Source organism: Anguilla rostrata, chromosome 15 (assembly GCF_018555375.3).
Source record: "Anguilla rostrata isolate EN2019 chromosome 15, ASM1855537v3, whole genome shotgun sequence".
In the NCBI taxonomy this organism is placed as follows: Eukaryota; Metazoa; Chordata; class Actinopteri; order Anguilliformes; family Anguillidae; genus Anguilla; species Anguilla rostrata.
The window spans coordinates 2946443-2961107 of NC_057947.1; the positions used below are offsets into that span (position 1 = coordinate 2946443).

Genomic DNA, 14665 nt, shown 5'->3' on the forward strand with positions numbered 1-14665 from the left:
ACTGTGTGGGGACCTCACTTTATATAGAACCCCACTGTGTGGGGACCTCACTTTGATATAGAACCCTACTGTGTGGGGACCTCACTTTATACAGAACCTGCTGTATGGGGACCTCACTTTATATAGAACCTGCTGTATGGGGACCTCACTTTGATACAGAACCTGCTGTGTGGGGACCTCACTTTATATAGAACCCTACTGTGTGGGGACCTCACTTTATATAGAACCCCACTGTGTGGGGACCTCACTTTATATAGAACCCCACTGTGTGGGGACCTCACTTTATACAGAACCTGCTGTATGGGGACCTCACTTTGATATAGAACCCTACTGTGTGGGGACCTCACTTTATACAGAACCTGCTGTATGGGGACCTCACTTTATATAGAACCCTACTGTGTGGGGACCTCACTTTATATAGAACCTCCTGTATGGGGACCTCACTTTATATAGAACCCTACTGTGTGGGGACCTCACTTTATATAGAACCTGCTGTATGGGGACCTCACTTTATATAGAACCCTACTGTGTGGGGACCTCACTTTATATAGAACCCTACTGTGTGGGGACCTCACTTTATATAGAACCTGCTGTGTGGGGACCTCACTTTATACAGAACCCTACTGTGTGGGGACCTCACTTTATATAGAACCCTACTGTGTGGGGACCTCACTTTATATAGAACCTGCTGTGTGGGGACCTCACTTTATACAGAACCCGCTGTGTGGGGACCTCACTTTATACAGAACCTGCTGTATGGGGACCTCACTTTATATAGAACCCTACTGTGTGGGGACCTCACTTTATATAGAACCCCACTGTATGGGGACCTCACTTTATATAGAACCCTACTGTGTGGGGACCTCACTTTATACAGAACCTGCTGTGTGGGGACCTCACTTTATATAGAACCTGCTGTATGGGGACCTCACTTTATACAGAACCTGCTGTATGGGGACCTCACTTTGATACAGAACCTGCTGTATGGGGACCTCAATTTGATACAGAACCTGCTGTATGGGGACCTCACTTTATATAGAACCCTACTGTGTGGGGACCTCACTTTATATAGAACCCTACTGTATGGGGACCTCACTTTATACAGAACCTGCTGTATGGGGACCTCACTTTGATATAGAACCCTACTGTGTGGGGACCTCACTTTATATAGAACCTGCTGTATGGGGACCTCACTTTATATAGAACCCTACTGTGTGGGGACCTCACTTTATATAGAACCCTACTGTATGGGGACCTCACTTTATACAGAACCTGCTGTATGGGGACCTCACTTTGATATAGAACCTGCTGTATGGGGACCTCACTTTGATACAGAACCTGCTGTATGGGGACCTCACTTTATATAGAACCCTACTGTGTGGGGACCTCACTTTATATAGAACCCTACTGTGTGGGGACCTCACTTTATATAGAACCCCACTGTGTGGGGACCTCACTTTGATATAGAACCCTACTGTGTGGGGACCTCACTTTATACAGAACCTGCTGTATGGGGACCTCACTTTATATAGAACCCTACTGTGTGGGGACCTCACTTTATATAGAACCCTACTGTGTGGGGACCTCACTTTATATAGAACCCCACTGTGTGGGGACCTCACTTTATATAGAACCCCACTGTGTGGGGACCTCACTTTATACAGAACCTGCTGTATGGGGACCTCACTTTGATATAGAACCCTACTGTGTGGGGACCTCACTTTATACAGAACCTGCTGTATGGGGACCTCACTTTATATAGAACCCTACTGTGTGGGGACCTCACTTTATATAGAACCTCCTGTATGGGGACCTCACTTTATATAGAACCCTACTGTGTGGGGACCTCACTTTATACAGAACCTGCTGTATGGGGACCTCACTTTGATACAGAACCTGCTGTGTGGGGACCTCACTTTATATAGAACCCTACTGTGTGGGGACCTCACTTTATATAGAACCCTACTGTATGGGGACCTCACTTTATATAGAACCTCCTGTATGGGGACCTCACTTTGATATAGAACCCTACTGTGTGGGGACCTCACTTTATACAGAACCTGCTGTATGGGGACCTCACTTTGATACAGAACCTGCTGTGTGGGGACCTCACTTTATATAGAACCCTACTGTGTGGGGACCTCACTTTATATAGAACCCTACTGTGTGGGGACCTCACTTTATATAGAACCTCCTGTATGGGGACCTCACTTTGATATAGAACCCTACTGTATGGGGACCTCACTTTATATAGAACCCTACTGTGTGGGGACCTCACTTTATATAGAACCCTACTGTGTGGGGACCTCACTTTATATAGAACTCTACTGTGTGGGGACCTCACTTTATATAGAACCTGCTGTGTGGGGACCTCACTTTATACAGAACCCGCTGTGTGGGGACCTCACTTTATACAGAACCTGCTGTATGGGGACCTCACTTTATATAGAACCCCACTGTGTGGGGACCTCACTTTATACAGAACCTCCTGTATGGGGACCTCACTTTATACAGAACCTGCTGTGTGGGGACCTCACCTTTTTTGTGTTTTTACCGAAAAACACTGCTTCTGCTCTACACAAAATCTCACCTTTTTTTCTATGAAACATGCAGCCCAATCTCTCCCTGAATCCACAATATAGATTTACATTACATTAGCAGACACACTTTTCATATACAACATACACAGGTTAAAATTTTAAGCGTACTGTCCAGCTGTCCCATGATGTCCATTTTTACTGAAACAGTTCAGGTCAATTTCTTTGCTGAATGGTATTGGCTTTTGTGCCTTGATTAGTAGAATCAGGTGTGCTACTGCTTGGTTGAAACAAAAGCTGGCACCCACACTGGCCCTTTCTGGATAAGACTGGGGACCCCAGCTCTAAAACATGAAAGCACCAGCATACACAGGGGCCACAAGGACCGAGTCTGAGAACCACTGCTCTAAATTGCCCATTGGTATGAGCGTGTGAGTGAATGACGTGTGTGCCCAGTGCTAGATTGGCGGCCTGTCCGTGGTGTATTCCTGCCTCTTGCCCAATGCATGCTGGGATAGGCTAGGCTCTAGCACCCCCTGCAACCCTGCCTAGGATAAGCGGGTAGAGATAATGGATGGATGATGCAATCTTTTATAACTGTCTTTCCTTCATTACAAGGATATATGTGTTTGTGCTGTGTTTCATCCGTACTTAATTTACACATGCAAAGGTGTGCAGTTACAAGTTTCATGCTAATACTTGGTTGGCCGCATTGACAATTCCTTGGTTGTTTAGCACAGTGGGATTGTTGTTAATACTCAGGAGCTGTGAGTTAGACTGATACCGCCAACCCTGAAGGTTGGACGGCTGGTGAACCGCTCTGTCCCTTTTCCGCAGCCACCCCAACGATGAAAAGGAAGGCTTCTTCCCCCGCAACCATTCGGTCAGCAGCATGGGCAGCTTCCATCGCAACCACAACCACCTGCCCAACACCTCCCTGCCGCTGGTGTCCGAGGACCGCACGGAACCTCACACGACCAAACCTCAGGACCATGAGAAAGAGGTGTTTGTGAGCTTGTTTGTGAGTTGGCTGCCAATTGTGCTGGTGTATGTGCTCCACCAAATCTCCCTTCGCTCTGGTGGGCGAGGGTTCCCGAAGGATTAGTGCGAAACGGCAAGAACCACCGAATGTCCGGCGGCCAGACACCTGCTCGGCTCACGGATCCGCTGTCAGTTTTGATCCCGGTCACATGATTGAGAATAACTCGGGGCTGGGCTACAGAGTGGTGGGCGTGGCAAAGGCTTGATCATGTGATCAGCGTCAGAGATCCTTGTATATCGTGGCAAACCATTTTCCGTGCGAGGCTTGCAGACGGTAAAGCGGTTGTGAACGTTTCGTTTTTACGTTTTTGCAATTGAAAAACAGAGAGCCTAATAAGAGGTGGGTCTAGGAAAGGCAAGGAATAAATGTTGATGTTTAAATTGACATTTAAAATGAGTCACATATTGTAGGTTCGACCGCACTCAGGGAGCCAGTGTTACTTCTGCCTTATTATTAGAAGCCTAATAGTGCGAATGTCACGTCAAAACAATAAAAATCAGTTGTTTACTGCATGAAGACCATGCGCAGCTGCACAATGCCCCCCTCCCGAATTCCCTCCAGTGCAGTCAGTCAGAAGCTCCTGGACTCTGGTAAAACACAATAACACCCAGTGTACATGAGCAGAACTGAGACAGAGAGCCTTAAGCACAATGATTTCTTTAAAATGACCGTTTCCTCCTCAATTTTCTCAGTGCTGAATATGTTTCTAAATAATTTCCCCTTGCCTTCATTGTGGACCTTCAGAAAAACAAAACCGGAACCTTGCTTTTATATCCAAATACGCTACACCCATCGCTAATTGGTGAACAGAACTAGAAAAATTTGTAGAAGTGTATAGTGTTGATATAGCAGTATAGCAGTAGGTGTTTATTTTTGTGTAACTGAAAGAAAAATGATGTTAATGATTGAAATGTATGCGTTCAGTACATGAAGGTTTTGACTAATAACCCTGCCTTTCCCCTGCCCACCTCTTATTAGTCTGTCTGCATTTTTTGTGTTTTGCAAGTGAAAAACGAAAAAAGGAATGTTCAAAACGACTTCGCCGCTTGCGAGAATCGAGCGGCAAACGGTTTGCCGTGATGTGGGCGGGTCGTCGGAGCTCAGCGCCAGCGTTTCCCACGTGACTTTGCGGTGTGGCTCCGGTGGCATTCTTGCGCTAATACGTGGGAAGTACGTGCCATTTGCCGGGCTGTGCTTGCCGTGCCTGGTGCCCCAGCAGTATTCTGGCGGCCCTGCGGAATCCGCGCTGCCATATGTGCCGAATTAGCTTGCAGGTGCTTCTCGTTAAAGCTTCTTGATGCATTAACTGTGAAACTTTTAATGTTCCCCGCGGCTGAAACATTTTGGCAAATCTAGAAAGGCTCGTAAAAGCGAGGAACTCCGTCATATTAAATTGATTTAAAGTGATTTACCATTTGGTAGCTAACTTACTCACCTGGTCCTGTACGTTTTTGCCTTTGCGACAATAGAAAGTCACTGTGACTCACAGGATTTGCGATATATCTCTCACGCATGTATGTAAATATATATCATTTGTTTCTCACACATGTTTAAGTGGATTTCAAAGCTGTTGTCATTGTGCACTGTATGCCAGAGCCGCTCTGCTTTAGCCGCGCATGTTTAAGCTAATATTTTACTGCCGTTTATTTTTTTTTTCTGTTAATGAAAGAAAGCGCTTCACCCTCTTCCTGCGGAAGGGCACCCCGCCGTCAGGTCCATGAAACTCCTGGCAAAGATCCCCAAGGACGCGGAGGCCACTGTGGTCTTAGTGGGTAAGCAGAAATGAGCCTCCGCGCTACCCAGAATGCACTGCGGGTGGGTGGGTTACACTGCGCAGGTTACACTGATCCGACACTGATCTGGCATTTTCTGCGGAGGGAGACCCATAATGCTTTGGGCACTACCGCAGCTTTGAGCTGAGGTAAAGTCGGCTTTGACTATTGCCCTCTGGACTATTGAAGCGCTCGTCAGGTCCTCTGTCATTGATTGGATGGAGCAAACGCAAGCACACGCCCTCCAGTCTGGTGCTTGTATGACACTGCAGTTCACACGTTTGGCTTGCCCAGGCCCAATTGTACATTGCCGTGCTGGCCGTAGTCGGCACTAATATGGTCCAAATTTAATACCAGACTGTGGGGTCCATCCATGCATTACAACAGTGCCTTAACAGGATGAGCCACCCAGCAACCCCAATGATATCAGTATTTATATTACACTGCTAATATACCATACAGTGAATGGATATGAATATGCAAAAGTACTTTACTTTGTGACCCTAAGCCTGATTAAATGAATGTTGTTCTGTATTGATCGTGAATAAAAATGTATTCTGTGATATCTGTCATTTGCCGACAAAGAAGGAAACAGCATATAAAAGCACTCGTATTTCTTATTTTCATTGTATTAAAATCACGCATGAAAGTGAGTCTCTGAACATTGGTATTAGAACATTTGTCTGTGCCTAACATTTGTCTGTGCCTTAACTGGGTACAAAAGAATGACAACAAATGAACTTTTGTCCACCTGGAATATTTTAATGTAATGCAATGATTTTGGATTTTCTAATCATTGGTCATTTGGAAGAAAACACTTTTGCTAGCGTTACTGTGGCCTATACATAAAGTAGAGTTTCCCAAAGCTTAATATAAGAAGGTGCCAGTCAGTGCTCCATCCTGGTCGTATTGTGGCTGATCTGGGTTCGGTCGGCAGGGTGCGTGGAGTTCCTGGAGCAGCCCGCGATGGCCTTCGTCCGGCTGAACGAGGCGGTCCTTCTGGAGTCCGTCCTGGAGGTGCCGGTGCCGGTCCGGTTCCTCTTCGTGCTCCTCGGACCGAGCCAGGCCAACATGGACTACCACGAGATCGGCCGATCGATCTCCACCCTCATGTCTGACAAGGTACTGACCCTTCCCTTTATCACTATTCACAATGGAGAGAGAGAGAGAGAGCGCAGAGAGAGAGAGAGAGAGAGAGAGACAGAGGCAGAAAGAGAGAGAGATTGTTGGTTTTCTTTGGAAAAAGTATCCAAGTTTTGTAGGGCTTGTAATGTAGACTCACCGTGCCCCAGACGTCATGATATTACAGACACTTGGCCTTTCCAATCACGTATTAATGAAAAACTGAAAGCTCATGGATACAATATAAAATATACATCTGTTTCATCCTCATTTCCTCCATTTCCATTCGGATCAATCACAAATCATCCACGCTTGTCATCTGAGAGAAACCAGAGCAAGTTTCCAACGTGCGTCCACGCCGATTGGAGTGGGGGGAGGGCGGGTGCGGGGAGGTTTTTTGACGGATCGCTCAGGGGTGGGGAGAGCTCGTGGAGGCGGAGTGAGTATGTGCCAGGCGGGGGTATAGGGTTAGGGAAATCTCTGAAGACCCGACATGAAAGCTGAAAAAGTTAAAAAAGCCTGGACGTGTCTGAATGGAAACGGCCAGAATCAGTTTCCTGTAATGAGTGTCCGTAACACAGCGGGGCTCATTCACAAAACTCTTCTTAAATTATTCTTACTTTTGCTCTTAAAAATGTTCCTATGCAAAAACAATATGAGATTCATGACACGTGCAGAACTTTGTAAATGATATGAATACATAACGTTGTACATTTTATGCGAAATCCTGTTCATGTGATTTGTATAAGGAAATGGCCATGAACAAATACAGATAAGAAAAAATAATGAATGCCGAAATGTTCTTCGCAACGTTCTTACACGTGCTTTACTGTCAAATGTGATCGTACACGTTTCTTGAATGAGGCCCAATGAGTCTACTTTAGTTTTTCCATTATGTTCGTCTAACTTTATCTGCCTTTTTAAACGTCACTTAATCTCTAGAGAAGTTGGCATGGCAATTTCAAATTTTTTAAATATTTATTTGCCTATTCCCTGAAATCAGAACTTCCATGAGGTGGCCTACTTCGCCGACGACCGGCAGGACCTCCTCAACGGCATCAACGAGTTCCTGGACTGCAGCATCGTGATCCCGCCCTCAGACGTGGAGGGGAAGGACCTGCTGAAGACTGTGGCCTCCTTCCAGAAGCAGATGCTGAGGAAGAGGAAGGAGCGAGAGAACAAGAAGGGCGTGAGCGCGACGCCCGGAGCCGAGACCGAGTCCAAGGGTGAGCTTCCTGTCCATACAGAGATTCCTGTCCGTACCAAGCTTCCTGTCTGTACCGGACTTCCTGTCCGTACCGGGCCTCCTGTTTGTACCGGGCTTCCTGTCCGTACCGGGCTTCCTGTTTGTACCGGACTTCCTGTCCGTACTGGGATTCCTGTCGTACCGGGCTTCCTGTTTGTACCGGACTTCCTGTCCGTGCCCGACTTCCTGTCCATACCGGGGCTTCCTGTCCGTACCGGGCTTCCTGTCCATACTGGGCTTCCTGTCCATGCCGGACTCCCGTCCATACGGTCCTGTCCGTACCGGGCTTCCTGTCTGTACCGGGCTTCCTGTCCGTACCGGGCTTCCTGTTTGTACCGGGCTTCCTGTCCGTACCAGGCTTCCTGTCCGTACCGAGTTCCTATCTGTACCGGGCTTACTGTTTGTACCGGGCTTCCTGTCCGTATCGGGGCTTCCTGTCCGTACCGGGCTTCCTGTCCGTACCGGGTTTCCTGTCTGTACTGGACTTCCTCAGCCAGAACCGGGCTCGTGTAGTGGAAATGCTATACCCAGTAGCATCAGGCAAAGTTTAACTTTTGGTAGGTCTGAATTACTATTAAAATACATATTACTATTACAAAGCTATTCAGTACTTTATGGCCATAAGTATTTTTTTGGTTACAGGTTCAGATGTAACTAGCGCACCCTGAGTGAATGGGCTAATGAAAGCGGTCGCTTATGTTCTCGCGCGTGTGCGCGTGTGTGGATGAAAAAACTCGTGTGGTGGTGGCTGTTCCGCAGAGGCGAGCCTGGATGAGCAGGAGGAGGAGGAGATGGAGGTGGACCCCCTGAGGCGGTCGGGGATCCCCTTCGGAGGCCTCATCCACGACATCCGCCGCCGGTATCCCCACTACGTGAGCGACATCAGAGACGCCATGGACATGCAGTGCATCGCCGCCGTCATCTTCATCTACTTCGCCGCTCTGTCGCCCACCATCACCTTCGGCGGGCTGCTGGGTGAGTGTGTGTGTGTGTGTGGTGTGTGGTGTGTGTGTGTGGAGTGGGGAGGGTTGTGTGTGTGTGGTGTGTGGGTGTTTGTGTGTGGTGTGTGTGCGTGTCTGTGAGTGTGTGTGTGTGTGTGTGTGCAGGTGTGTGTGTGTGTGCGTGTTTACGTGCAGGTGTGTGTGTGTGTGTGTGTGTGTGTGTGTTTATGTGCAGGTGTGTGCTACACGTGTGCTGGAATGTGAGTGGAATGTGTGTGTGTGGAGTGGGGGGGGGGTTGTGTGTGTGTGTGTGTGGGTGTTTGTGTGTGTGTGTGTGTGCGTGTCTGTGAGTGTGTGTGTGTGTGTGTGTGCAGGTGTGTGTGTGTGCGTGTTTACGTGCAGGTGTGTGTGTGTGTGTGTGTGTGTGTGTGTTTATGTGCAGGTGTGTGCTACACGTGTGCTGGAATGTGAGTCCCCCATACCGCTTTCATTGGAATGTTCTTTATGATCCTTGCAAAGGAACTTATAAAAAAAGCTGTTCATTATCCCCTCATAATGATTTACACAGAGCACAGTCTCATAATGAAGTTACACAGAGCACAGTCTCATAATGATTTACACTGGGCACAGTCTCATAATGATTTACACTGAGCACAGTCTCATAATGATTTACACAGAGCACAGTCTCATAATGATTTACACTGAGCACAGTCTCATAATGATTTACACTGAGCACAGTCTCATAATGAAGTTACACTGAGCACGGTCTCATAATGAAGTTACACTGAGCACAGTCTCATAATGATTTACACTGAGCACAGTCTCATAATGAAGTTACACTGAGCACAGTCTCGTAATGAAGTTACACTGAGCACAGTCTCATAATGATCTACACTGAGCAGTCTCATAATGATCTACACTGAGCACAGTCTCATAATGATTTACACAGAGCACAGTCTCATAATGATTTACACTGAGCACAGTCTCATAATGATTTACATTGAGCACAGTCTCACAATGAAGTTACACTGAGCACGGTCTCATAATGAAGTTACACTGAGCACAGTCTCATAATGATTTACACTGAGCACAGTCTCATAATGAAGATACACTGAGCACAGTCTCATAATGAAGTTACACTGAGCACAGTCTCATAATGATTTACACTGAGCACAGTCTCATAATGATTTACACTGGGCACAGTCTCATAATGATCTACACTGAGCACAGTCTCATAATGAAGTTACACTGAGCACAGTCTCATAATGATTTACACTGAGCAGTCTCATAATGAAGTTACACTGAGCACAGTCTCATAATGATCTACACTGAGCACAGTCTCATAATGATCTACACTGAGCACAGTCTCATAATGAAGTTACACTGAGCACAGTCTCATAATGATTTACACTGAGCACAGTCTCATAATGAAGTTACACTGAGCACAGTCTCATAATGATTTACACAGAGCACAGTCTCATAATGATTTACATTGAGCACAGTCTCATAATGATTTACACTGAGCACAGTCTCATAATGAAGTTACACTGAGCACAGTCTCATAATGAAGTTACACTGAGCACAGTCTCATAATGATTTACACTGAGCACAGTCTCATAATGAAGTTACACTGAGCACAGTCTCATAATGATTTACACAGAGCACAGTCTCATAATGAAGTTACACTGAGCACAGTCTCATAATGATTTACACTGGGCACAGTCTCATAATGATTTACACTGAGCACAGTCTCATAATGATTTACACTGAGCACAGTCTCATAATGATTTACACTGAGCACAGTCTCATAATGAAGTTACACTGAGCACAGTCTCGTAATGAAGTTACACTGAGCACAGTATCATAATGATTTACACTGAGCACAGTCTCATAATGAAGTTACACTGAGCACAGTCTCATAATGATTTACACTGAGCACAGTCTCATATTGATTTACACAGAGCACAGTCTCATAATGATTTACACTGAGCACAGTCTCATAATGATTTACACTGAGCACAGTCTCATAATGATTTACACTGATCACAGTCTCATAATGAAGTTACACAGAGCACAGTCTCATAATGATTTACACTGAGCACAGTCTCATAATGAAGTTACACAGAGTCTGCTTCCCGCTCTGCGCAGGCGAGAAGACGCAGGGCATGATGGGAGTTTCTGAGCTGATCATCTCCACCGCCACGCTGGGGGTGCTGTTCTCGCTGCTGGCGGGACAGCCGCTGCTCATTATCGGCTTCTCCGGACCCCTGCTGGTGTTCGAAGAGGCCTTCTACAAGGTACAGTCCACACGCCCTCTCCCCTACGAGGCCTTCTACAAGGTACAGGTACCTCCCCTATGAGGCCTTCTACAAGGTACAGTCCACACGCCCTCTCCCCTACGAGGCCTTCTACAAGGTACAGTCCACACGCCCTCTCCCCTACGAGGCCTTCTACAAGGTACAGTCCACACGCCCCCTCCCCTACGAGGCCTTCTACAAGGTACAGTCCACACACCCCCTCCCCTACGAGGCCTTCTACAAGGTACAGTCCAGACGCCCCCTCCCCTATGAGGCCTTCTACAAGGTACCATCCCCTTCCCCACCCCTCCCCTACGAGGCCTTCTACAAGGTACCGTCCCCTTCCCCACCCTCCCACCCCTCCCAGCCTAGGCCTTCTACAAGGTACCGCCCACACAGCCCCTCCCCCACCCCCACACTCCGCCCGCACCATTAATGCTCAGCTCGTCATCACCACGGCAACATCGCGCAACCCCGCCCACTCCTGGTTGATTTCGGTGAGGTCGAGGCGCCAATGTGACCGTGCTCTGACCGCGGCCCTGCCCGGCTGTCTCTCCTCTCCTGCCCCAGTTCTGCCAGGCCCAGGGGTTCGAGTACCTGACGGGCCGGGTGTGGATCGGCTTCTGGCTCTTCTTCATCGTCCTGGTGATCGTGGCGGCGGAGGGGAGCTTCTTGGTGCGCTACATCTCGCCCTTCACCCAGGAGATCTTCGCCTTCCTCATCTCCCTCATCTTCATCTACGAGACCTTCTCCAAGCTCATCAAGGTGAGCGGCCCGCCCGGGGCTTACGCTGCCGTCCTCTGCAGACGGTGACGGACGCGTGTGTGCCGTCACCGTTGCTAATGAATGCCGGGATCATGGATCAAGTGTAGAGTCTGTATTCTGTGCCAATCACTGTTTTATTCATCGCAATTTGGTCATAGGTTCATGGTTTAGTCCGTATATGTATGTGTTTATGCCTGTATGTGTGCAGGCGTGTGTGTATGTGTGTGCATGCGTGTGTGTGTCTTTGCGTGTGCGTACTTGTGTGCATATGTGGGAGTGTGTGTGTCTTTGTATAGGCTATGTGCAAGTGTTTGATCTAGACCATCATAAATGACCCACTAGAAATTGCATGGGCCTGCTACATTAACCAGGAAAAAATGAAGTAAAATGACACTGCATTGCATGTAACTTCACTTTACATTATAACTTATCAGATCACCAGCCATAGCACTAAAATATTGCAAGTTAGTCAATATAGCTAATGTTGTCTAATTAGCTGACGTTATGTATTTTTATCATAATTAATCAGTAAAGTTGTTCTTATGTACTGAATTAATGTAACTTTGCTAGTTTGCAAAGTGAGCTAGCTAGCTACCTAGCTAGCTTCACAGAAGCATAACACTATTGTCAGCAAGCTAGTTATATCAGTAATATCATTAGCTAGCTAGTGAGCTGGCTAAACTACCTAATTCCTTATCAACCCTGCTGAGAACTCCTGGCCAGTTGGGATTCTAAGCTGGTATAAGATGGTTTAAGCTGTGTTTTCAACGCTTCCAGCTGGTCATAACTGGTCTGTGGCTGGTCAAAGCCAGTCTCTCACTGGCCAAAGCTGCTTAAAGCTGGTTAAGCTGGTAGAGTAAGCTTGTGGTCAACTGATGGGTTAGCTGACTCTGTAGGCCAATCAGCCGGTGAACAGCTGGTCACCCGGCAAAACTAGTTGAAAACATCTTAAACTGGCTTAGGCTGGTTTGAGCTGGAATTTTCAGCAGGGAAAACTTAGCGAAGTTGTTGCAGCAAACTCAGTATTAAAAAAAGCAGTAACATTATTGTTAGCCAAGTAACATTCTCACCTTAGTCAGACTTGCAGTGATAGATGAAGTGGGCACTGAGTGTACATGGTTATATGTACATCAGCATGTGTGAGTATGTGTTTATGTTCCTGTGTGTGTTTGTGTGTTTGTGTGTGTGTGTGTGTGTGTTTGTGCATGTGTGTGTGTGTGTATGTGCTTATGTGCCTGTGTGCGTTAATGTGCCTGTGTGTGTGTGTGTGTCCATGGGTGTGTGTGTGTGTGTTTATGTTCCTATGTGTTTGTGTGTGTGTGTGTGTTTGTGCATGTGTGTTTGCGTGTGTGTGTGTGTGTGTGTGTATATGTGCTTATGTGCCTGTGTGTGTGTGTGCATGGCTGTGTGTGTGTGTGTGTATGTGTTTATGTGCCGGTGTGTGTGTGTGTGCATGGCTGTGTGTGTGTGTGTGTGTTTATGTGCCTGTGTGTGTGCGTGCATGTTTCCGTCTGTGTATGTGTGTGTGTGTATGTGTTTATGTGCCTCTGTGTGTTAATGTGCCTGTGTGTGTGTGTGTCCATGGGTGTGTGTGTGTGTATGTGTTTATGTGCCAGTGTGTGTGTGTGTGTGCATGGCTCTGTGTGTGTGTGTGTGTGTGTATGTGTCTATGTTCATGTGGATGTGTGTGTGTGTGTCTGTGTTTATGTAGCTGTGTATGTGGCTGTGTGTGTGGGTGTGTGTGTGTGTGTCCATGGGGTTTGCAGGTGCATATCTACATCCGGTTATGCCATATGTGGTGAGGTTGGGTTGTTAAAAGTGTCAAACTTGCTCTCCAGGTGTTCAGCGAGCACCCCCTGCTGAAGAGCTACCCCCCGCCCAGTACCCAGAACCTGTCGCAGGGGGAGGGCGCGCAGGACGGGCCCCTGCTGAACCAGCCCAACACCGCCCTGCTCTCCCTCGTGCTCATGCTCGGGACCTTCTTCGTGGCTTTCTTCCTCAGGAAGTTTAGGAACAGCCGCTTCCTGGGGGGAAAGGTACCGCTGTGTGTGTGTGTGTGTGTGTGTGTGCGCAAGCGAGCGTGTGTGTGTGCGCAAGCGAGCGTGTGTGTGTGCGAGTGAGTGTGTGTGCGTTTCCGTGGCTCTCAGTTCCAGTCTTCAGGGTGTTCATCACTGTGTTCCAGGCCAGAAGAGTCATAGGAGATTTTGGGATTCCCATTTCCATCCTGTTCTCCGTGATCGTGGGTTACTCCATCCCTGATACGTACACGCAGGTACACACACCCTGATGCATACACACAGGTACACACACTCTGATACTCACACGCAGGTACACACAGCCTGATGCGTACACACAGGTACACACACTCTGATACTCAAACACAGGTACACACACCCTGATACGTACACACAGGTACACACGCCGCTAACCTCCACAGCTCTGACCGAGACTGTCTTCCATCTGTCCAACTACAGGACAACAGCAAATCAGAGAAAAACACACACATTCGGATCACTGCGTAACCAGTGAAGCCCAGGCTGTTGGGCGTTTAGCTACTTTTGTAATGTTTCAGAGACATCACCAGACGGCCCACACTACTCTTTGAATGTTAGGGTGTGAATCTTTTCTTTTTGGTGGGGGGCGGGGGGGGGGGGTGATTGCAGAAGCTGAACGTGCCCTCCGGTTTCTCGGTCACGTCCCCGGACAAGCGGGGGTGGTTCATCAGCCCGCTGGGGGACAAGGAGCCCTTTCCCGCCTGGATGATGGGCGCCTCCATAATCCCCGCCCTGCTGGTCTTCATCCTCATCTTCATGGAGACTCAGATCACCTCGTAAGATCCCGAGGACCCCGCACGCCCTGCCGGCACTCCCCCCCCCCCCCCACCCCCCACCCCCCCCAGTGGTGGAATGAGCGCCCCCTGCAGTCAGGAGAGCAGAGTCCCTG

General features: G+C 47.9%; 1 protein-coding gene across 2 annotated transcripts in view; it reads left to right on the forward strand.

The window, feature by feature from the left end:
- slc4a3 (solute carrier family 4 member 3) overlaps positions 1-14665 on the forward strand; it is an 81886-nt gene that overhangs the window by 61305 nt on the left and 5916 nt on the right. The window contains exons 10-19 of one of the 2 annotated variants that reach the window (XM_064310825.1): positions 3375-3558; positions 5249-5351; positions 6289-6473; positions 7477-7699; positions 8479-8694; positions 10809-10957; positions 11528-11722; positions 13561-13758; positions 13905-13994; positions 14386-14552. In XM_064310825.1, coding sequence (XP_064166895.1) covers positions 3375-3558; positions 5249-5351; positions 6289-6473; positions 7477-7699; positions 8479-8694; positions 10809-10957; positions 11528-11722; positions 13561-13758; positions 13905-13994; positions 14386-14552 — 1710 coding nt within the window. The remainder of the gene's footprint in view (positions 1-3374; positions 3559-5248; positions 5352-6288; positions 6474-7476; positions 7700-8478; positions 8695-10808; positions 10958-11527; positions 11723-13560; positions 13759-13904; positions 13995-14385; positions 14553-14665) is intronic. The other variant, XM_064310826.1, reaches the window with a different exon arrangement.